The 22,804-nt window shown below is 47.8% G+C and overlaps 1 protein-coding gene across 2 annotated transcripts; it reads right to left on the bottom strand.

Moving 5' to 3' along the window:
• Positions 1 to 1,948: 1,948 nt before the first annotated feature.
• LOC118788461 (protein GOLM2-like) lies at positions 1,949 to 22,085 on the bottom strand. 2 transcript variants are annotated; one of them, XM_036544467.1, is made up of 10 exons: positions 20,629 to 22,085; positions 12,017 to 12,071; positions 11,592 to 11,694; positions 11,081 to 11,171; positions 10,271 to 10,394; positions 9,959 to 10,042; positions 9,607 to 9,864; positions 7,058 to 7,207; positions 4,746 to 4,913; positions 1,949 to 3,660 (listed from the first exon to the last, which is right to left on the bottom strand). In XM_036544467.1, the coding sequence occupies exons 1-10, from the start codon at positions 20,953 to 20,955 to the stop codon at positions 3,584 to 3,586; spliced, it is 1,437 nt and encodes a 478-aa protein (XP_036400360.1). In that variant the 5' UTR covers positions 20,956 to 22,085; the 3' UTR covers positions 1,949 to 3,583. The 2 variants fall into 2 exon arrangements, with proteins under 2 accessions (XP_036400360.1, XP_036400361.1); XM_036544468.1 differs by lacking the exon at positions 4,746 to 4,913.
• Positions 22,086 to 22,804: the final 719 nt, after the last annotated feature.

Raw genomic sequence — 22,804 nt, 5'->3', positions numbered from 1 at the left:
ATTGTGACAGAAATCCGTATTTAAAAGAGAAAATAATTTGACAAAGCATTTTTTCTTCCATCAAGAAAAAAAATGCTTTGTCAAATTTGCTTTGTGTGACCGTCTTATGAAGTTCAAGTTTGCATGTTGTTTTCATTAGTAAGCTGCAATTGACATTAATAAATGGAATAGCCGTGTTGGTGTAACAGCTTCAGCTCCTTTGTGCCGCCTATTTGACGAGATGGTCAAGGAAAGACTCTTGCAGTGATTTGGTCGGCTACCCAAAGTACAGGCGATCCACACATCCACATGCGTATTCTTTCTTCGGTGTACGATTCTAAGTACTCATGTCCTAGCATCAACTACGAATCACGCGAACTAAAGGGATACATTGTCTAGTTACCCAGTTTAAGCAAGCAGATGAAACGTGTTTGTAAGGTTCACTTGCGAATCCGGGGAGACGGTTTGCTGACAATAACAACAGACACGTATTGGAAGTGAATGGGGTGGGTGGACAAGGAACACATGCAGCGGTGACCACGACACCGCGTGTGAACAATCCAGCGCCGCAATGATAAGACTACTCCGAATTATTCTTCATGTCAATGGGTCAGGGACTTAAGGGCCAGTTTTGGACTCAAGCTGTGTTTGACAGGCTAAGTTTAAGTTACGTAGAGGACGAAGCTAAAGCTCTTTACGTGAATAATGCACACGGTTTGTGCAGGGTTCAAGGTTGCGGCAGTAACTTGTCAAGCAGTTGTTCTGTTTTTTTTTTCTTCTCATGTGTATAGTTAATGACGTTTGCAGAGAAGTCTCGTGAAAATTGAAAACAGCTTCAATAAAATTTAAGATACTGAAACTTGTGAGTATAAAGGCGTTTGCTTGTTTCCTCTGTGAAAAGTTGTCACATGCCACAAGTGTGTTAGTATCCACAAACATTTTCTAACTGCATGCTTATAATGCAATTTCTTTTACATACAGAGAAGACATTTTACAAAAGGCTTTTTATACAGTGCACATACACTGTGTTTTGGACACAACCTGTGGCAGACGGCACTTTGTTTTGTTTTTGTTCTTGTAGCAATTGCATTTAACCTCTTAATCTTCTTGAAGAAAAGGAGACATGTGGAGCCATGGCTGTCACAGGACACCAGTATCTTACAAGACCTTTCTAATGTTACTAATGCAAAGGAGTGTCTGGTTTCCAGTTGAGTGCAGCTGTTGAGAGCTCTGTCACTGGGAGGTGTTGTCTTGAGCTACAACTCCAGCTACTTATCCACAGCCTCCTTTTTATGGATGGCACAGCAGTTTATCTTGAGATTATTATTGCATCATTAAAGTTTGTTCATTTGGCAGACTCCCATCTCCAGGGTGCCAAGCAGAGCTTCACATTGTAAGTGAACCCATTTTGAAACCAGGCAGGATTCGGTCACAAACTTCAATTTCCTCTAGGTGCAATATGTATCATTCCTCTAGTCCATAATGGCGGTTCCCACCGGAATGGCAATCCAGTAACTGTGAATACAGGACATTAAAGACATTGTCAATGCAAAGCCTTACAGTTAACTTCACCCAGGGTTATTAAGACAGACTCTAATATGCCAACTTATTGGTTCCAACCCAGAAGTAAAACACCCATATAAATCAGTGGGGCTCCTTGTTAGTTCCAGGTTGGCACCAAGTGGATACAACAAAGTCTGTCTTAATGACTTTTGAACCTCACCTTAACCAGGGAAAAAGAATGCTACTATATGTCTTAAAGGTCTGCTGGGCTGCACAGGATTAGCAATGATTTCATTGAACACATTAAGAACCATCATGGTTTAATATCTTATTAGAATACCAATAGATGACCACTTTTCATAAATTAGGTATACAGCTCTGTCAATGTGCAAAAGATTTCCATCCTTGCTTTGTACTGATACCCATACAGACCAAAAAAGATAAAACATACAGGGCACAAACCAACTGAATTCCTTCTTTTAATAAATTAGGATTACATTGCATTCAGGGCATATACAGAAACAATTTTGTTATTTTTAGCGTTATTATGATTACACTGAGTGATTCTTCTCTGTCTCTGCATGAGTGGAAGAGGTCTAGGGCAGCCAGTGCTAAAACCTAGAGAAATAATGTTGTTAATACCACTGCACACACTTCATACTGCCCCTTCTGTACTGGGGGAAGCAAGGACTACTTTACCTTCAGGAGCAATGGGTTTTAGTCTGCAAGAAAGCTGGGAGCCACTGGACTGGTTTTAGATCAGAATTTGGCAAGTTTCCATAGTCCCACCACCCAAATACCTTCATCACGTTATTTTATATTTAAAAAAGAAAAACCACCAAGGTACATTCAATATGCCAACCTTCTACACAGTTTTTGCAACTGATTTTAAAATCTACAAAAAAATGACACACCCATTTTGGCCTTCAAGCCCGTCACCTAAGTTTTCATGAGGAAAAAAAAAACAGTACAGTTCCTCAAGCTTCACAGACAAAACGGAAATGTTCCTCAGCTATATACATTATTATGCTTTGAAGAACGGTCCACATGAGCAGAGGAATTGTGTCTGCTGGGCTGGTGTTTGCTCCAGGTGTGCAATGAGTTTGTGTTCCATATAAAGGCTTCTAGACTTGTTGCTTTATGGTTTTCCTTGAGGTTGGCTAATCCGATGTGCTGCTTAAATGCATGCAGCAGCTTTCTTTCAAGTTCAATGTGGAGAGTTACTTCTGCAACAGCAACAAAAAAAAATGCACAATGATGGTGTAAGGAGCCATGAGAGAAGTCCTTGGCTTTGGCTGTTTCTGGGCAGGGTCTGTCCCCTTCTGTATGACCTGCCAGAGCACTGAGTCCCCATACACCCAGTGACAACGCTCGTTTGAGAGAAAAAACTGTTACATCTCTATCAGTCAACACAGATCCCAAAGAGCCCTGGGGGTAAAGCCCAGTGTAGAAAAAGAGATATATTCTGGTGACATTAGTGTTCTTGTCAAGTTCTGACACTCTCAGTTGTCAGCATATCTGGGTAACGAGATTCCAGGCCGGGGTTAACAGTGATGCTCGGTCCCCAGTGACAGAGTTCAGCTCCAAGTTCTCAGTCTTGCCTTCCGTAACTGGGCAGGCAGCTGTTTACTAAGAAATACCCACAAATGCAAAAAGCATTCATACCATGTAAAAAATGCACAACTGTATTATATATATATATTACACAGACTTCATTTGTGAATGGATTATATTCTAATTCTACTTTTAAAAAATCAAATTAGAAATAATTTACCCTCACACAATAAGCATACATAAATTGAACAGTGGCGGGCTGATGTAGTGAATTCTACTTCATCTCGACAGCATCATATGGTTCTTTAAACAGTTTGACAGATTCATATTCTTATCTACACCATTTCTGTCTGCGACTCCATCAGACTCTTAAATTCTGTCGTCCACTTCCACTGACCAAAGGCTGCCACTCAGTCTATACAATCTCATCCAAAGCACCAGTGAAACAGAAGGCCAAGCAAAGACAAACTTTTCTCTTGCGCGTTTGCCATTCTGTTTGATTCACGCGAGACTCCTCGTCCCTCACAGCTTTTCACGTTATTGAGGTTTACAGGATGTCGATGGCTTGGTGTCGCTTTCCATAGTCTACAGGCCGATCTCCCTGAAGCTCTCGGTCTTCATCGTCTAAAGGGGTGAAAAAAATAGAAGGATGTCAATTCTAGGCAAACCGACATGGCACTCCCCTCCCTCTATAACTCCCAAATTTTGGTACAGGATCCCAGAGATTCTGCACAGACTGACATGGAATGACAGCAAATGAGAAAAAAAAGCCTCTACTAAGAACAGCAGCTCTACAGTCAGTTCCAGGTAACCCCACACTCCTCTCTGTAATTAGCATATGGACCCTGGCATACTGAGTTTCTTTGTGTTGCACCATTATACAAATGAAGGTTAAAAAAAAAAAGAATGGAGAAAAATTCACACATATTTTCACCCTCTGGCTGGGAAGGAGACATCAACTCCCATTGCCTCCACCAACCAGCGCCTTGAATGGCACCGTCAACACTGTTGTGCTGATGACCGATCAGTTTTAAAATGGACACAATGAAGACAGACACGTACAGATGTCAGCGAATTAGGCCTGACAGCGTCTTCCACTACACAGCTGTCCACACGTACACCACAGCCGACACAGAACAAACTGCCTACGCAATCCTACGGAGCTAAAGGACGCCGACCACAATGGCAGCGATGACACGTGCGGACATGCATGAGAAAAACCGGCAGACCTCACGGGCACGATGGACGCCACACCTACTCGGCTAAGAGCATGAGGAGAAAGGTCCACAAAGCAGAGACAGGGTGGCAGACAGCTGGCAGAGGAGCACAGGAGGCGGGGCGGCAAGTTCAGGGCAAGGTGAGCACACAGCTGGATGAAGCATGCGGATATCGTGGAGGAGGGGGCGCTCACAGAACCTTGAGTTATCGAGGCAAAGGAAAGGCACACGAGCTGCCCAATGGTGCAGAGTGCCGCAGAGAGGCTAGCTCTCTGTCCACAAGGACAGTTGGTTTTCTGTCTTAAGACCCACTGGGTGACCGGGCTGCTCCTGTAGGTCCCGCCCAGGGGGTGAGGGGAGTGGTCCCTCAGAGGGGCGTGTGCGGGGATAACTCAGGGTGCAGGGAGCCGTAGCCGAGCCGGCAGGCCGACGTAGGGAGGGGTGGTGGGGGTGGGGGGGATGGAGTGACACAGCCGGGAACCCTAGGCTCACCTTGGACGTCTTCTTCCCCACCATCACCATCCTCTTCCTCATTGTAGGCCAGCTCGGCCTGCTTGTCGGCCTCGTACTCACCCACGTTCCCGTCGTCCCCGTTGTAGTCCGCCAGCTTAGAGCCGTGCTGCGGATCTACAGGGGACTCGTTCTCGTCAAAGAAACGGCCTGCGGAGGCAGAGAAGGGCCCCGTCAGGAGGGAGGGAAAGACGGAAAGAAAGAGAGAGAGAGATTGAGGGAAGAGAGAGAGACAGGGTAAAAGGCAGAGGGAGGGAGAGGGAGAGAGAGGGCAAGAAGGAACGATGGAGACAGAGAGAGAAAGAGAGAGGGAGGGGAGAGAGAGGGTTGGAGTGAGAGAGAGCGGAAGGGGGGGAAAGAGGGAGGAGGTGGTGACAGAAAGGGCAAAAGAGAGAGAGTGAAGAGAGGGAAAGACAAATAGAGGGGAGGGAGGGAAAGAGAACGAGGGTAAGGGAAAGAGAGGGGAGGTGGGGGGGAGGGAAAGAGGGAAAGAGATAGAGGGGAAGAAGAGAGAGACAAAATGGGGGAGAGAGAGAGAGAACAGAGGCCAGGTTGAGAGGGAAAGAGGCAGCACAGAAAAACTGAAGGGTGCAGACAGCAAAAAGGAAAAATGTGGCAAGCAAGGAGATGAAAGTAGAAAAAGGGGCGAAGACAGAGAAGTGACAGGTAGAAACACAGGTAAAGGTGTAGGAATGGCAGGAAGGTGAGACGAGTGTGAGGGGGAACTGAAATCAGAAATGATATCAAGCGGTAAAGGGGGGATGCTGGTCTGTGTGGTTGTGGGGCTGGTCTGTGTGAATGTGTGGATGAGCTGTGTGGATGTGGAGCTGGTCTGTGTGGAGCTGGTCTGTGTGGATGTGTGGATGTGGAGCTGGTCTGTGTGGATGTGGAGCTGGTCTGTGTGGATGTGGAGCTGGTCTGTGTGGATGTGTGGATGTGGAGCTGGTCTGTGTGGATGTGGATGTGGAGCTGGTCTGTGTGGATGTGTGGATGTGGAGTTGTTCTGTGTGGATGTGGAGTTGTTCTGTGTGGATGTGTGGATGTGGAGCTGGTCTGTGTGGATGTGGTGGTGGATGTGTGGATGACCTGTGTGGATGTGGGGATGAGTGTGGATACAGGGAGAGGGTCAGGAGGGGGGCTGGTCTAGGTGGATACGGGGCTGAGGGAAACAGGGAGAGATGCAGTAAAGCGAAAGCAAGGCAGTAAAAACATCTGCTGGCCCCTCCCACTGTGAACCCCGCTCAGGGAGTTTAGGTGCTCCTGCCCTGAACAGACACGGCCTGAGCTGCTGACTGAAAGAGGCCAGAATTCCTGCCTCCAACAGGGACACACAAGCTCTGATAAGATAAAAAGGCTGACGTGGGGGCAGCCCGGTTTGGAGGAGAGTTTGGAGGGGTACAGAGTACAGTGTTCCTGAATGTCTCGGTAACTGAGAAACCAAGCAAAAATGGAAAAAGCAAATCACGCACACAAACATACTGGTAGTAAAGTTGATGTAGTGGGAGTTTAAAGCGCACTGAAGCCCTTAGCCAATCAGTGTGAGAATCCATGCGGCGCTGGGGAAAGGGCAGCTTGTGATGCAGGGATCACTGTGGCCTTCATGCTCCCGTGTGGCATGGAGCAGCTCTCAGACATGCAGGAAACAGCCAGTGTCCAACAATCTTACTCCAACAGGGTGAGGGGACGGTCTGCACCTCAGCAGCACCCAAACACGTGACCCTAAACTCACTCACTCACACACACACACACACACACACACACACACACACACACACACACACACACACAGAGTCTCAGGAAACGTCATTCTGGTCTGATGCTTAGACAGCTTTGCTGGAAAGCTGCATTTGTAAACTGCATGACCTGATGAACATAACCTTCCGTGACCGATGGGACAAACCAAAATTCTGCCATCCTGAATCTGAGAAATGGCTGCCCCTTCCCACACGAGTGTCTGCCCACAGAGGGTACGCAGACACCCTGCCTGACACAGATGGCGCCCTGCCTGACACAGCGCCCCGCTTTGCGCTCTGCAAGACGTGATCAGACAGGGAGCAGCGTGGCAGGAACGCCGCCGTGAAGAACCCCGCTCTGCGTTTGAGTGCGAGTCTGTGTGCCCGAACTTCAGCCATTTTGCCTGGCACTTCACAATATGAACCCCCTGTGTGCACAGTATTGGTCTCAGCAAGGCCAGTGCACTCTAGCAAAGGAACAGACAGGTGCTTTTCTCTCAGAGAGAGTCAGATTTCGGCAGTGTACGGGACGCCGCTCCCCCCGGTGTGAGCGGCACTCACTCTGCCGGTGACGGGGCGCTTGGGCGGGTGCGGGGTCCCGGGCGCGCTGCTGCGGCTCCATGGGGTTCGGCAGGACCTGGTCCGGGTTCGGAGGTGGCGGCAGTGCCACGCCTTTCACATCGAAACCGTCAGCCTTGGCGCCGTCAGGGGCTGCAGAGAAGGACAGAGAGAGAGAGAGAGAGAGAGAGAGAGAGAGAGAGAGAGAGAGAGAGAGAGAGAGAGGAGACAGGAGACAGGAGACAGGAGACAGGAGCAACAGGTCACAAGGGACATCAACCGGTCATATGGGCCATTCCTTCTTTGCAACACATGCACACCACTGTTATCCATAAGGCTTCTGGGCTTGGATCTCACTGTCACTCAGCAAGCACTTCTGACTGGCTCCCTGCAAACTCAGCGTCCCGCGAAGCTGCAGTCTGAGGGCGAGCGGCTGAGAAGAATGGAACAATGCACAGAAGATACTCTGCCTTTTTCCTGACTTCTCCTTTCCCTCTTTTTTTCCCCCTACATAAACATTCCAACAAAAAAACGGCTGAAAACAGGAAGCCAGAGAGGCTCGCTTTTTATGGCAGGGAGCGTGAAGTTGAAGAGATGCCAAGAGAAGCAGGGGCCTTCCCTGCAGAGCAGCCCCGAGCTGCAGCAGACCTGCACACACACACACACACACACGCATATAGGCACATGCAGATATGCACATGTATAGGAGCGCATACACACATACACACATATGTTTGTATGTGTATGTGTGTGTGTGTGTGCAGGTCTGCTGCAGCTAGGTGCACACTGCTGCAGCTGTGCACACACACACACACACACACACACACACACACACACACACACACACACCCGTTTTATGTGACTTAACTCTTAATGGCTTTAATTTCTTACTCCATGTAGGTTAAATTTAAACCACAGGACTGAGGGGTTTTGGCACTTCTAAACGCTTTTCAAGCACAATGGTTTTAAAGATAGAAGTGGAATGACATGCAGGCTGATGATGGTGTCAGGGGTTGCCATCTTTGCTTGATCTGAAAGTACATCTCTCTGACAGTAAATCTGTGGTGTACATTACGATGATACTTTGTAAACATCATTTAGCCTTGACCTAGGAAAGAATCACATATTGGAGCAATCAACATGTCCAAAAGTGCAATTTAGCTTTGCTTGCCCTGACACTTTTGATAAATACATTCCCTCATACACTGCATATGGCACACAAACACATACAAACAGACACACACAGACACACACACGCACATGGCCTCCCTTGAGAGAGTCAAGGGAAGAAATTTACACACGTTGATCCTATTACAGGGCTTACAGAGGATCTTGGCAGTGTGGGCACTGTCTGTCCTCCACACCACTACTGCTGCAAAAAATGCCATTCACCATTACCACAAATACTGCCAGAGGTCCTGTGCCTTACAAATACTAGTACAGCCAGAGGCCCCGTAACCCAATGCTAATGCTCAAGAGGCCCCGTACCCCATTGCTAATGCCGCAAGAGGCCCTGTACCCCAACGCTAATGCCGCAAGAGGCCCCGTACCCCAACGCTAATGCCGCAAGAGGCCCCGTACCCCAACGCTAGTGCCGCAAGAGGCCCCGTACCCCAACGCTAGTGCCGCAAGAGGCCCCGTACCCCAACACTAGTGCCGCAAGAGGCCCCGTACCCCAACGCTAGTGCCGCAAGAGGCCCCGTACCCCAACGCTAATGCCGCAAGAGGCCCCGTACCCCAACGCTAATGCAGCCAGAGGCCCCGTACCCCAACGCTAATGCAGCCAGAGGCCCCGTACCCCAACGCTAATGCAGCCAGAAGCCCCGTACCCCAACGCTAATGCAGCCAGAAGCCCCGTACCCCAACGCTAATGCAGCCAGAAGCCCCATACCCCAACGCTAATGCAGCCAGAGGCCCCAATGCTAATGCTGCAAGAGGGACGGTGGGACAGGAAGGCAGCACATTCCTCAGGTTCAGCGCTCAGATCCAGCGCCATGAGTCACTTGCACGGGAGAATTTTTACTGTCTTGACAAGAGGAACGCAGCTGCACACAGAAGCCAAGAGGCTGACCTGGTTTCTGCATCTCCCCTGAACACGGTCCAGTCTCTTTTTACAGACAAAGTATCTAAATCACAGGAAGCTGAACTCTGGGCAAACCAGGCAATTTCCACTCAATGATATGCCAGATAAATACACCACAACAGCACTGTAAGCAGCTTTCATTTTTATAGACTGTGACAGGAGGATTTTCTACAGATGAAGCCAAAGAATCCTATTCAGGTTGAAATGGTATAAATGTATGCTTCTCAAAAGAAGATTGGCCTCTGGCTCCCTCAGTAAAAAAAGAGGTCAAACTCTGACAAGAGGCCCACAGTGCAACTCCTTCAGTTTCCATTAAGGTATAATACCTCTTGATAACATCCAGGGTTAAAACTATGCTGAAAGCTGCTTAGGAAGTGCAGGGACTAAGCAAGTGCAGGGAAGTGAGGTAGGATACTGAAACATGGACAGGTGCTGAAGGACCCGGGCGATTGACCGTGTGCGGTCGTACCTCTAAGCTGCCTCCGGTTCTCGCCCAGCTCGTCAGCGTGGACGGCCACCTTGTTGTCCTCGTCGAAGAGCACGGGCCGGTCCCCCACGGCCTGCGGGAGGGGCTGCTGCAGGTGACCGAGGGCGGCGTTCTGAGGGTCGGGAAGGCCCGGCGCGGGGTCGCGACCCCCGCCCTGCCCCGGCACCGCCCTCTCCTCCTTGGCGGCCACCTCGCCCCCGCGGCCTAGCTGCTTCTGGGTGATGGCTGGCTTTTTCAGGGCTGGGGAAGGCGGAGAGGAACAGGTTTGCTGTCGATTAAATCATATTCCTGCTGCAGGAGGAAGCTGGCAGCCACAGGAAGAGCAAACGCTTACCGAACTGCAGATCCTCCACTTTGCCCACCTCGCTGTCCTCGATGCCCGGCATGCCAGCGTCACTGCCAGGCTTGCCCATTTCAGCTGGGCACGTGAGGAAGGGCAACCGGAGACAGAGAGGGGAGAGACAGGAAGACCAAAAAATGGGTTAGACACCCAGGCTCCACAACATTCCTCTGCAGCCTCTATAGCACAGGTGTCTGGCCTATTCCTGGCTGACCTCAAGCTTGTGTAACTGTCATGACAAAAACCCTTCTATCAGCAAACATTTTCAGACTTCTGAAAGACAAGCAGCGCTGTAACGATGGCTACCTTTCAGCTCGGGGCTGTCGTGACGGTGTGTGGCCTCTGTGTGGCGCTCTCCTGCAGTCCCGCCCTCTGCACCCCCATCAATGCGCCCCGCCGCTACGCCGCCCCCTCGATTCTCCAGCAGGCTCTGCAGAGAAAGACGGCAACCGGTCAGAATAAGCATTCAAGGTACGCTCCAATAAGCCCGAACAATGGCAGCAATAAATTAATATCTGCTTAATGGATAGAGGGGAGGGAGGAATTATGGATGCCTTAATCACCATTTCAGCTCCAGCTGCTGCAGTGAAAGGTACAAGGCGTGACCCACACAAGGTACCATAAATTTGCTCAAATGCCTTCACCACCACAACTTAACGTGACATAATACACTGTTGTACATGGTGACCACCACTAGATGGCAACATAACATCACCGTCTAACAGTAACTCAGGCAGGGGAATCCTTGATGAAAAAGGTTTGGTTTCAGTGACTACCTCCACCTCTGGGACGTGTTGTGGAAGACACGTAATCGCCCCTGTGTGTCACTGAAAGTGACAGTCGGATTTGTTGAAATCTAGTAAGGACATAAAGAAGAAACGAACAAATAGAAGGCTGTTACAGCCACCACTGAGGGTGACACTTGCATTTTGAATATTGTTGTTGTGATGATGTTCCTTTTTTGTGCTGCTTCTCACTGCACCTCCTCCTCTGTGATGTCCCATACCTGTCCATTCTCCACATGGATCTCTGGCTACTCCTCCTCTCCCCTCATCCCCCCATTCCTCTTTCATCCCCCTTTCGCTGCTCGTGGGGTCCCTGTTAACCCGCACTCGCCTGCTTCAGTTTGGCCGCTTCCTCCTCCAGCGTCTTCTTCCTGTCCTCGTACTCGTCTTTGAGCTGGGCGATCTGACGGCCACACTGCAAGCTGCCACATACGCAGCCGGGGAAGGAAAAGAAGAGAGAGCAGGTGGGGGAGGGTCAGCCGAGGAAACGCAGGTCAGCACCGAGAGGTGCCTTGATTTCACTCCACTGCTACTACCGACCATAATGACAGGCTTCCCCTGCGCTTCCAGAACGAAATTAGAACGCGAAACCTTAGAGAGAGCTTGGCTGTAACCACAGCGGCCTGTAAGGCAACACCAGGCAAGGAATTTTAACCATTACGATTACAGACATGAACTGTGTTACATGTATGAGGACCAGTGCATGAAGAAAGGAAATGAGATGTTAGGTCAGCATGCTGGAGCCAGCACTCCCGTGAGGGGGAAGCCCATGCTCCTGTGAGGGGGAGGCTGCACCCCTGTGAGGCTAACATGTTCCTGTGAGGAGTAACCCGCCCTCTCACCTCTCGTACTCCAGCTTCCTCTCCAGGTGGGTGTTGTTCCGCCTCACTTCGCGGAGCTGGTCTTCCTGTTTCATGAACTCCTGCCGCAGCTCCTTCAGCTGCTCTGTATCCACAACACACACACACACACAGCAGATACAAGGTTTACTTTAACACTATGTTTGTAACGTTACAACAGAATGATTGTCCGTTAACAGCATTCAGACTGTTACATGTTGCTCGACTTTGGACACTTCTGGGCAATGGTTAGACCACTGGACCCAAGGGTTCAGGTTTCAAATCATGGACAAGACAGTACAGTTTAGCCTCAAGAGCTCTGGTTACATTAAACAGGGTTAAACATTACAGGCATTGGAAGTTTCCTGGACATTACACAACAGAAACACTCAGGTGGATAAAGGCTGCTGTACCCTGCCTGCCATTACCTTTCAGCCTCTGAATCTCTGACGTCTGAGCTGTGACATCACTCTGCAGCTTCACCTGAAAGAGGGAAAAAGGCACAATTAGCACACGGTCGATCCCACCTCTCTGCTCAGCCACACACCTGAAAAGGAACAGTGGCTCCAGATTCCAGGTTCTCTGGGCTGCACTGATTTCTGTATGAAAGAGCCGACAGGACCGCAAAGCAGATTGTCAAACCGGTACAACCAGTAATGTGAAATTCAGCTTCACACACTGTACAGACACACAGGGCTCTTTACTTCTGCCAAGCCATGCCTGACCTCCTACGCCACTGGAGACGCAGACTGAAAGCTTTAATGGCTTTAAATCAGGAGTCAGGACTGTACTGCACCTGGGGTTTAGTTTCAGCACATTCCTAACCTGCGAAAAACAACACCAACGGTTCCATCGCTGAACGCGGCTGAATTGAGGGAACGAATGTAACAGGAAACTCACAATCAAACTGGATGGAAAACAGAGCTGAAAGCCAAAAAGACTGGGCTTGGTGTGCGATTCTGCAGAGGTGGTGACACAGGAACTGAACACCAGAGAGCCTAACTTCCCTGGCATAACCCCCCCCCCCACCACACACACACACACACACACACACAAACCCCCAAAATATGAAACATGTCATGTCCTGTATTTTCACTGACTTGGGGAAATTTAAAGTGAATGTTTACAGAACAATTACATGCACCTTTAAAGGACAGTTTTTCCAGGTGCTACACAGTTATGAATGTGCATCTGTGAGTCTTATGAAGTTATACTAATATATATCAATGCATAGAAAAAGAACCCTTCATTTTCCCTTTGAAAAAGCTACATAAAGACAACAATCCTAGACAAAAATAAGCTTCACCATGCTAACCTAAGAGCAGCTAAACAAAGCCATGTTTTTTTTTTTTACCACCCCACTGATCATGCTCTTTTGTCTTGCTCTTTAATCACCACTAGAATTGACTTCCTGCAGTGATGATTCAGAAGGAAGAGAAAGAAACCTGACCAAGGGAGCAAACTGGATTAGCTTCTACCAGAGTCTGGACAGCTGAGGGCCGAGTGTGAAGGAGGCTACAGGGGCATCTAATATGTTTCGCACCCCTCCATTCAAGCACGAAATAAAAAAAAAAAACAACCAAATTCCTTTGTTGCTTTAACATGAGCTGCCCTGGCATTGGGGGGTGGTTTTAAAAGCCAAGGGAGTAGGATTGATTTCAGGAAGAGAAGGCTGATGTGGAATACAGTTGGGACTGGGACCTGCGGGCTGGGGGCTGTTACTGTGAGTTGTGAGCCCCAAGCACAAAGTCAATCCGCTACCCAGCTGTCTGCGCATTTCTGCGTCCCCGCGCGCCTGTATGCGCGTGCGCAGCAGGCCCGGCCTGGCCGAGCTGGTGTGGTGGGGAAACCAATGGGGAGCTGCCATTGTCCTCTAGCGCCGCCTTTGTCCTGCAGCCCTGAGGACAGCAATGCTTATAATCAGCCAAGGGAAACACACAAGAGACAAGCATAGTAATGCCCTGTGTATTCTGCATTCAGAACATAAATACGTATGTTTATTATCCACGAACATATCATTTATGTACGTGCAATTATAAAATTAGTGACCTAGTTCATCCTTCCTGCATGCTGTCTAGGGAAATACTTTTCACGTCAGTCCCAGGAACCCTGCAGCCTTTCATATTCAAGCTGTACCGGAAAGCATGCTGGCAAATATGCTGGGCAGGTTCCCTTTCTTTTGTCTAGCCTTCCCATCCCCCTCAGGAGCATCTCTCCTGCATTCAGCCGTTTGTCCTGCAGGGGGAGCCAGTGGGTTTGCAGTAGCATTTCAGCATCTTCCTTTGCACAGACTGAACGGCGAAGTTAATTACCTGTAACATGATATATTTACATTAAAACACAATACCTCTTCCTCCTGGTACAAACTTTCTGGAAAGTTATTTTTTCCGTGTAAATTTGAGCAATGAGCCAGTACTCAACTGATAATCTGTAGTACAAAGAAAAACTATTTTTTTGAAGGAAGAGTGCGCATGAAACCAGCTTGAAAGTAAACACACACGCATACGGTAAGAATTACATCCTTGAGCGCTAAACTGAAAAAGCACACAGGAACGATCTAGTAAAAACAAGCCTGCACATCACTCTCTGCCCTGTCAGTTTATGCTGCTGGCTGTACAGAGGTGAAAGGGAGAGGCAGACAGGACAGCCATATTGGAACGCAAGACCCCTGCACTGCAAGCCTTGGTAGGAACGCCAGACCTTAAGAATGCCGGACCACAAGCCTCTGTAAGAACACTGGACTGCAAGAATCCTGGACTGCAAGAAAGCTGGACCACAAGCCTGCCTGATCCTGACTCTACCTCTGCTCCTGGTCTGCATTACGTCCCTGACCAACTGTCCAGTTCTGCCTCTGTCTAACTGGACAAAACCAAACATATCGCCAAGTGCTCACACAGAGCAGAGAGGCAAAACCAGCGGGGTTTACTCCTTTGAAGAGCCAAAGGCTGAGAAAGGCTGAGAACACAGCAGGACAGTGCCAACAGGAAAAAAAAAAAAAAAAGAGTCCCTCACACTTCAAACAGGAGAGAAACAACATGATCAGCACTGAAGCTTGAGTCAGGGACAAGCAGTCACAAGCAGACCACTCTCTACCCTCTGACAATTTTTACACGTTTAACTACGTCCTTTTTGCACAGAAATCAATATAACCTGTCTGTACCTTAATCAGTCTCACACAGACATTTGATTTTTCTATCCTTTGAGTGTTGCTGCCACGCTTTCTCAGGGGGCAGATGTGACAGCCGGCTTTGGGGTTTTTAATCGCCTCATCTACCGGGCAGCCTGATAAGAGGCTCCTCTTAACGAGGGTTTAATTAGGTCGCGTGGACACAGGATCTGTGGATGACCGTCTGAGAGCCTGTCCCAGAGCGCCCGTGCGTGACCCCGCGCCCGCCGGCGCCCCCCACAGGAGGCGGGAGCGGCTCAGCACCACTCTGGCACACACCGGAGTCTGGCTTCCTGCTTCACATCTCTCTGGAGCCAGGCTTATCGCTGTATCCTCCCCACCCGGGCCTTCCAATCCCTCTGAGGGGGGAGCCAGAGTGGGAGCTGCAGCGTGGCTGACCTCATAGGCTGCAGAGAGGTTAGCCTCCACCAAGGCCAAAAGCCACCTCGCTAAATCCACGGCTTTACTTCTCAGTGGCTGGAATGCGAACCTACCGCTTAAGAAAGCCAAAGCAGCAGGTACTGAAGCAGCTGCTACCCTTAGCACTAGCTGTAGCTAGAAGCTTATCAGATAGCTAGCTGACTAGCAAGCTGCCTAGCTACTCTGACACATACAATTGTTAGTACTTGCTAGCAGTATCTAGAAAGCTTAATGTTTATAACAAGGTAAGTAATTTATGGCAAGGCAAACATTTTTATTGACCTTTGCAGCAGCAGTGCAATTACGAACACTGCAGGACCAGGAAGCCACTTGGACGGCAATAAGTGACCTAAAGGTTCCTCTTTTCAATTCAAAGGTTGCTCTTCTCAATCTAGTATTGGAGTCAAGAGTCAACTGGGAAAAGGCTCATTTACCCTTTGTGACTGGATTTTGACTCAGAAAGGTGGCACAATCATTGATATGCGTCTCGGGTGAACCACTATGAAACAATATCCTGAAGTGATTCCAGACATTAAAGTAACTATCCTATTCTGCATCTGTCTGCTGCAAAGGCTAATGGCTGCTGATATTATCTATAGGAACATTACCCAGGACAAAGCATACTGTTTATGCAAAGCACATTTCTGCTGCAACTCTCTGCCTGTAATTTCTATGAACATTACCACAACGTGAAGGGGAAGAAACCAAGGTCAAGGTATCTGGCCTGAAGAGGGTCAAACACCCCGTCTGCTTTCAAAACTGGTAGCTGCCCCAGAGCTTTCAGTTTTATTTATACATAAACACTTATCAGTCAACCACTTATGAGTCAAATGTTATCAGCGGTGTCAGACACAATGCTGCCAGCTTGGCAAGCTCCTTTATGCAAAGCCTGCTGTTTGTCCCAACTTTCCGCTTGCTTGTTATCTGTTGGAACTTTGCATTCTATACAAAACATCAATCAACTGGAGATAGCAGCCCCAGTGTGTAGCAGTTTGAGCCAGTCCAGGTCCTTCCAGAGGCAGGTCGGTGTACCACCAAAAGAAGTCTTACAATCAATACACCGACCTGCTTCCAGGAAAACCTGGAATGGCTCTAACTTGCACATTAAGAGTGCTGTGTGCATTTCTAGAATGTTCCCTTGGAGTATTGTGCAGGAATGCTGCTCCTTTACCGCAAGAGCTAAACACGTGGCTCTCACGGCAGGCTGACAATGACAGGAACATCTTATTGGCTACGCGGTCAAACGCAGGCCGGCAAGACGGAGTCACATGCTTCTCGGTGACACAAGCCAGCCTGTGTTGCAATTTTCACTGCTCGTTTGGAATGGTGCAACCCATCTCTGGTCAATTTACTCCCACTCACGCGTTGCGCACATGCTCAGGGTCATCAATATTTCACAGCCTTCTGTGAAATTCACAGGATCCCTGATCACCATCTGAAATCAAGAGCCATAATCACCCCCCTGACCCGGCCCACACCCGGCCCCCACCCCCCATTCCAAGAACAGCAGTGCATTAGATGGAACGAAATCAAAGATCACGGTTGGGACGACCTGCAGTCAGGGGAGAGAAAGGCCTTTTGTCAGGCCATGAAGAGCACGAAGTGAGAGCGTCTTCCCGAGCCCGGTGTATCTACAGTATCAGTGCCTGTCGCCCAGACATGAAAGCCTGGCAGACTCACCCGCCCCGCGGCGAAACGGCGGAGGAGAGACCGTGCCGCAAATGCAGCCTCGGCTCTCCACCCGTCGCGGTGTGGTGAGCGCGTCCTCTGAAGAGGGCCGACACCGGAGCGATAACAGATAAAACCCAGCGTCTTAGAGCCGTGCCCGCTTTCAATGGACCGCATCTCATTGAGATGAATATCTCCTTCTGCAGCCTCTAATTCCTGCCTTTGACACTGACATCAAACTGCTCAGCGACCGCTGGCCCACAGGGAGAGCTATTCAATATAGATAATGATACCAGCTCTCCCTCTCGCATTACAAGGAGAAAAGAAAAAACAGACATGCAGGCTGAGAGCTGCAGAAATCAAGGCCCTATTAACAGAGAGGTCTAATACAGCATGGATGGCAGCTCCCAAAAGACCAAACACTCCAATTTTTTAATGCTCATTTATTTCATCTTGATTAAAAAAGAGCCATTCTGAATGGCAAGATGATCTAAGGAAGCATTAACAAATCTGAAGATGTGGGCTGGGTCATTTGGGAGCTGCTGTCTGTTAGCTTTTTGTTATTGTGATTTAATTACCCAGAGTGAGGCATCCCACTGACAATATGATGAAAACGGCTTTTGGTTTTGACATTTGGAACTTTTAATTGGTTAAAGACTTTAACTAGGGCAGCTTGTTGTGTTAGAGGCAAACTGCAGATAAAGCTTCAGTGTAACTGCAGTCAGTCCTGTCACTTCACACGTCCTTATGTCAACATTGTAAAACTTTACAGGAATGTTATCTCTCTGAGGAAGAAAAGCTATGGGAAAATAGTCAGACATTGACTTATACAAAAACTTTCCGTGATGATATATGTGAAAAGGAATTCCTTTCTTGTACAGTGATGATGGTAGTAGAGTGCTTTCAATGATAAATTCCAATAATAAATGCAATCTTTACTTCCTTCAGTGGAATTGCTGTGTGAGTTAACTAGACAACAAACTCCAAATGTTACCAACATTAACAACGGCATAATTAACTTTAAACATAATCTTCCCCATCTGGTCTCCATGCATATGGCAAAAGTTTAGTTTAACAACACTCCAGACCTACAAAATAAATATTGTAACACCGTAGTATCTGACCACTTCGATATTCCTTGACATTGCTAGTTTGAACACAGTTGAATTCTACATTTAAAACAGTGACAGGTATAACAAAATGCTCAACAAAATTATGTCAACATAATACTTAAATTAGTCTTATTTAAATGCATTTTTAAAAGCAAACTCTTATAAAATACTCCTAGAAAACAACTAACGTACTCCATTTTCCAGGCCTTCAAAGTGTCTGGGAGTGTGGACAAACCAGTCCTATATTTCATTGTCTGGACACTCCTCAATGCCCCACTCCCTTACACACAGACTCTGCCCACCCCCCTCAGCCAGGCTACACAGGAGAACACCAGCCTAACAGCAGCTCCCCATTTTATGGCTACCCCTATGACTTTTACACCTTGTGTAATGTATGATTATTATCATTACTGTGTCATTAGCCCCAGGGTGGGAGAGGGCAGGGCTAGGGCTGTCATTCCTCAGATGCTTCCGCATCTGCAGGAGTGGGGAAACGAGGAAGGTGATGTTCAGACTGGCCTGCTGATAAGAATGCTTTCTCTCTCTCTCTCTCTCTCTCTCTCTCTCTCTCTCTCTCTCTCTCTCTCTCTCTCTCTCTCTCTCTCTCTCTCTCTCACACACACACACACACACACACACACACACACACACGTACACACTTCAAAGGGCTTCTACTATTATATGAAACCCCACAGCTGCTCCTGTTAAGCACTCATGTACACGCCTTTTACTGCAGGAGGAAGAACTACCTGTCCAGCAGAATGACTTAACTAATACCCCACTACCCAGCCACTGCGAGATTGTTTGAGTTCAAAGTTTGCGAAAATTTATGTTAATACCTTATCGAACACAAGACAGCTTGCTAATAGCTACTGAGCCAAGCGTTGGTTTTCACCCAGCTGTTGGCTTTTAAACGGTTGACAGTTAAACATGTTGTTGCTATCTGTGGCTAACATGAGTGCATGGTAGCAGCAGATACACAAGGTTACCATAGAACACAAGCCAAAGGAAGCAAACTAAGTGTATCCACTGCTTTTTTTAATGTGGCCATCAAAATGAATGTGAGGAACTCCTGCTTTTGCGTGTGGATAGACCCGAATGAAATGCTAAAAGAAGGTGTAGAGAAAAACATGCTATACCTGTACATAAAGGGGAACTTGTCCCTGTGTCTTACCTCTGAAACGCAAATGGTAACAGATTGTATATGCTCAAAATGACTCCAGCCAGGCACTTAACCTGACAATGTTTCACTTGTTTGAACTGTTAACCAAGGAATTTGTGCTGAAAGGACTGAGCAGGCATGGAACTGAGCCCCGCACCTCTCAAACCCTCAGTGAAGTTTGGTTGAGGCGGCGCACACAAGCCGCATGGCAAACAAACACGGACCAACTTAATCCAAAGTAAATGGAGGGACGCTCCTCACACCTCCCTTCTTCAGCTGTGCTTCTTTCACTTTAACCAACCTTAAGAAGAAGAAAGGAAACAAAAGGAGAAAGGAGAGAGGAGAGAGAGGCAAAAGCAGGCTTCGTGGGGGCACTGCGACACGCTGTGCGGCAACGCAAACAGCCCTCAGTCCCCCGGGCGGCCCCCGCAGGGAGGAAGGCCGCGTGTTTACCGCACGTCAAAGAACAGCCCCATTCATTCCCACCAGTCGTACCGAGCGGCAGGAGAGAGCGCTTCCTGGAATACAGACCGGAGGAAGTGTCACTGCGCCCAATAGGACACCGCAAGTGCGCACCAACACAGGACCCTACACTGAATTTGTAGGTGCAAAAGTCAAAATAAAAATCAAGGTGAAAGGGTTTCACTGCATGCTTATGGACATATGATTTATAACAGGGGTTTTCCATGAAGCATCCTTGTGAGACATGAATGAGATGTTCAATAAGAGATTATAACACATGTGACTGAGGCTCCTACCTTCACTGTCTATGAGGGGGTCCCCCGTGCCATACCATTTATGAACACTGCTGTTGTCACAGGCTTATATCACCTCATCTTATCATTTGCCATAGCATACAGTCATTTGATGCTGTTGCGTTTATTTAGAAAGTGAATTCAGTCTCGTGCTGCCAGCCAAGTTGCAGAGGAGTAGGGAAAAATGTCTTGCTTTGCAGGCTCACTGACCATTAGAGCTGAACCAGATGAAAGGGTGTGTGGAAGGAGGATGTAGATTCTGATGAAATCAGTTCCTACTAGAACAGGACTGATGTTAACAGCGTTCAAAGTCCCCCCCCCCCCTTAAAAAGAACTCCCATTTTCTCAACGTCAGTCTTTACGAGCTTTGTGTTAACTTCACAATAGAGCACATTACACACCCTATACTTCAAATACATTCTGCTACTTCGGCAAACAGTTGAGAAATATCCTCTGAGAGGGCTCAAACATTACGGTATCCAAAACAAATCACTGATACAAAAGACAACTTGCTTAACTTCTAAGAATCCTAACAGTTCTCATCAATGGCTCCTTTTGACTGACGGTAAAACATAGTTACCAATACAGCTGTGATGACAAGTTAAAGTACAACTGAATACCGTACTGTAGCTACCTACATCAACACAACTCACTCTTTCCATGTCTGATTTCTTTGTTAGGATTTGCATTATAAGATTTAGATGCAAATGAGCTACATTACAACAATGGCCATCTAGATACCGCACGCTGAACCTACCTTCTCGTCCGTGCACTTTTTCATCTGCGCCTCTCGAGTTTGCAGCTTGCTCTCCAGCGCGGTGTAGTCGCCCTCCTTCTGATCAATCTGCTTCCGATGCGTGTCCACCTGCACCATCAGCTCCGAGTTGCGCTTCTCCAGTCTGCTGCGCGCCGCGTCCGTGCGCTTCACCTGCGTCTGCACCTCCGCCAGCTCGTCTAGCAGGCGGCCGTGTTTGTTGGACACGGCCCAGTAGTTGAACGACAGGATGAGGATAACCACCATCAGCGCGACCAGGATGAAGGACGGCAGGCGGCCTCCTCTTCGATTTGCACCAAACCCCACCATTTCAGAATATGTTTAATTTGCGATGCTGATGACTGCAGGTTTATCGGCGAACGGTTCTAACGTTACAGCTACCTTTGCAAACTAACTATTACATTTCATTTTTTCCTTCCACAATAAACCCCGGCTATGCACTGGATAACGTTAGAGCTACAAACAGTGACTGAACAGTTTCACGCTTTTCCTCCGCTTCCGCAGTTCGCGAATGTCGTTTTCTCGTTGGCATTCATCCGACGCTGTCACTCACATAAAACGCAGTGACACCGACGTGGCCCAATAGTCGTAACACTGCCCGGATTTCACAACAGACGATTGCTTTTGTGCGTGTAAGCGCGCATTTCATTAGTAATTCGTTCGATATTCCGCCGTCCTGGTGATTCGGTAGCTAGCAAGCGAACGCAGTAACGTGATGATGCACCCCTGCAAGCGTCGATGTAGCTAACTTAGCTATGTTGCAACAACTGGCATATTCCACTCAAAATGAACAGAATTAGCGTTAAATAACGAGTTATCCATTTAAAAGTGTACGAAACGAGAAAACAAACAGAACTATCCAATTTGATGGCTAAGTTATGGGACCGACTTGTCCTATGCAACCGACTTGCTATTCAAAGGCAATTCCCATCTGTAAGAATACTGCAACCATAAACCATCTAGATATACGGCCAGTTGCTACCAAGGTTGCTTGTTTAACAACGCTTTATTCCCGTAGCTAGCCGGCTGACCTAGATGCATGTACAACAGATTGGTAGGTAGCGAAAGTATCCCTGCAATATTTTATCAGTGTTAGCTATGGTTCTACCGATACTTGCTTGGATGCCATCTCCTCTCTGAAACCACTGCGTTTCCCGGCGTTGACACCAAGTAGACTGACTTCCAACTCAACAACGCTCAGGCAGCTTGCTCGCTCACGTTGCTTCCGGTACTAAGTTACATTACCAGTTACTTTCGTTCATTATAAAGCTGGAAAACTAGAAAGGCTATGACCAGCTATAACGGCGTATCAGTCTAGCTAAGAGACAGTCATCACAGCAGATACAATCATAATTACAATTCCATAATCTCGGGACACTTGCTTTACCCTCTCTATTTCACCTAAAGAGGCAGCTGTCTAGTATGACAACCAGATACAGTTGCATTGGGCCAGAGATTTCCATCTAATATGTACCGTCTTGCAAAGTTCTCAATCCTTGATAATTGACAGTAATAAAACCAATCGATAGGTGGGCATTTGGAGCACAGCCGTATCTGATTGGTTACTTCTAAGGTCATTCTGTCATCTTGAAGGCGATTGGAGATTGGGATGGCAATATGGGCGGTTTACAGTACAGCTACCGTGTTAGGGTGAATGCCTTACACGAAGCGCATGCGTAATAAAGTTCCGCGTTCGTAAGCAAGGCGCCGTTTGCCACATCTCAGGCAGCAGGAGGAATACGTGATCCCATGGATACGGCGGTAGACGTGTCAGAACATTCTGGCTGAGACGGAACTGACTTTGATGTCTTCCACCAGGCACCCGTGTTTAGAGTCTAATGTTTCTCGACATGTCATAAGCAGTGTGGTCTATACGGTGGCTGGCTTGTGCCGTAGATAGATGGAACAGCAATAATGAGAGGCCTGGCAAGTAATGTTACTACTTAACTATCTGTTAGTAATTCAAATTTAATATCGGTTATTTTTTTTAACTCAAATAATTGTAATTATTATTTCAGTGCCTTGAGATTACATGTTCGTTAAACCCTTGAAAATGACACCAACAATATGTTTAATAACTATAACACCAAGAGCATAGATTTGATTTACATGCGAAACATTTATATTCTTCCTTTTTAAGTTCTACGCCAATTACGTC

Source organism: Megalops cyprinoides, chromosome 13, assembly GCF_013368585.1.
Source record: "Megalops cyprinoides isolate fMegCyp1 chromosome 13, fMegCyp1.pri, whole genome shotgun sequence".
NCBI classification, from domain to species: domain Eukaryota; kingdom Metazoa; phylum Chordata; class Actinopteri; order Elopiformes; family Megalopidae; genus Megalops; species Megalops cyprinoides.
Note: the sequence above shows the minus strand (reverse complement) of the source record. Positions and strands in the feature narration are given on the sequence as shown.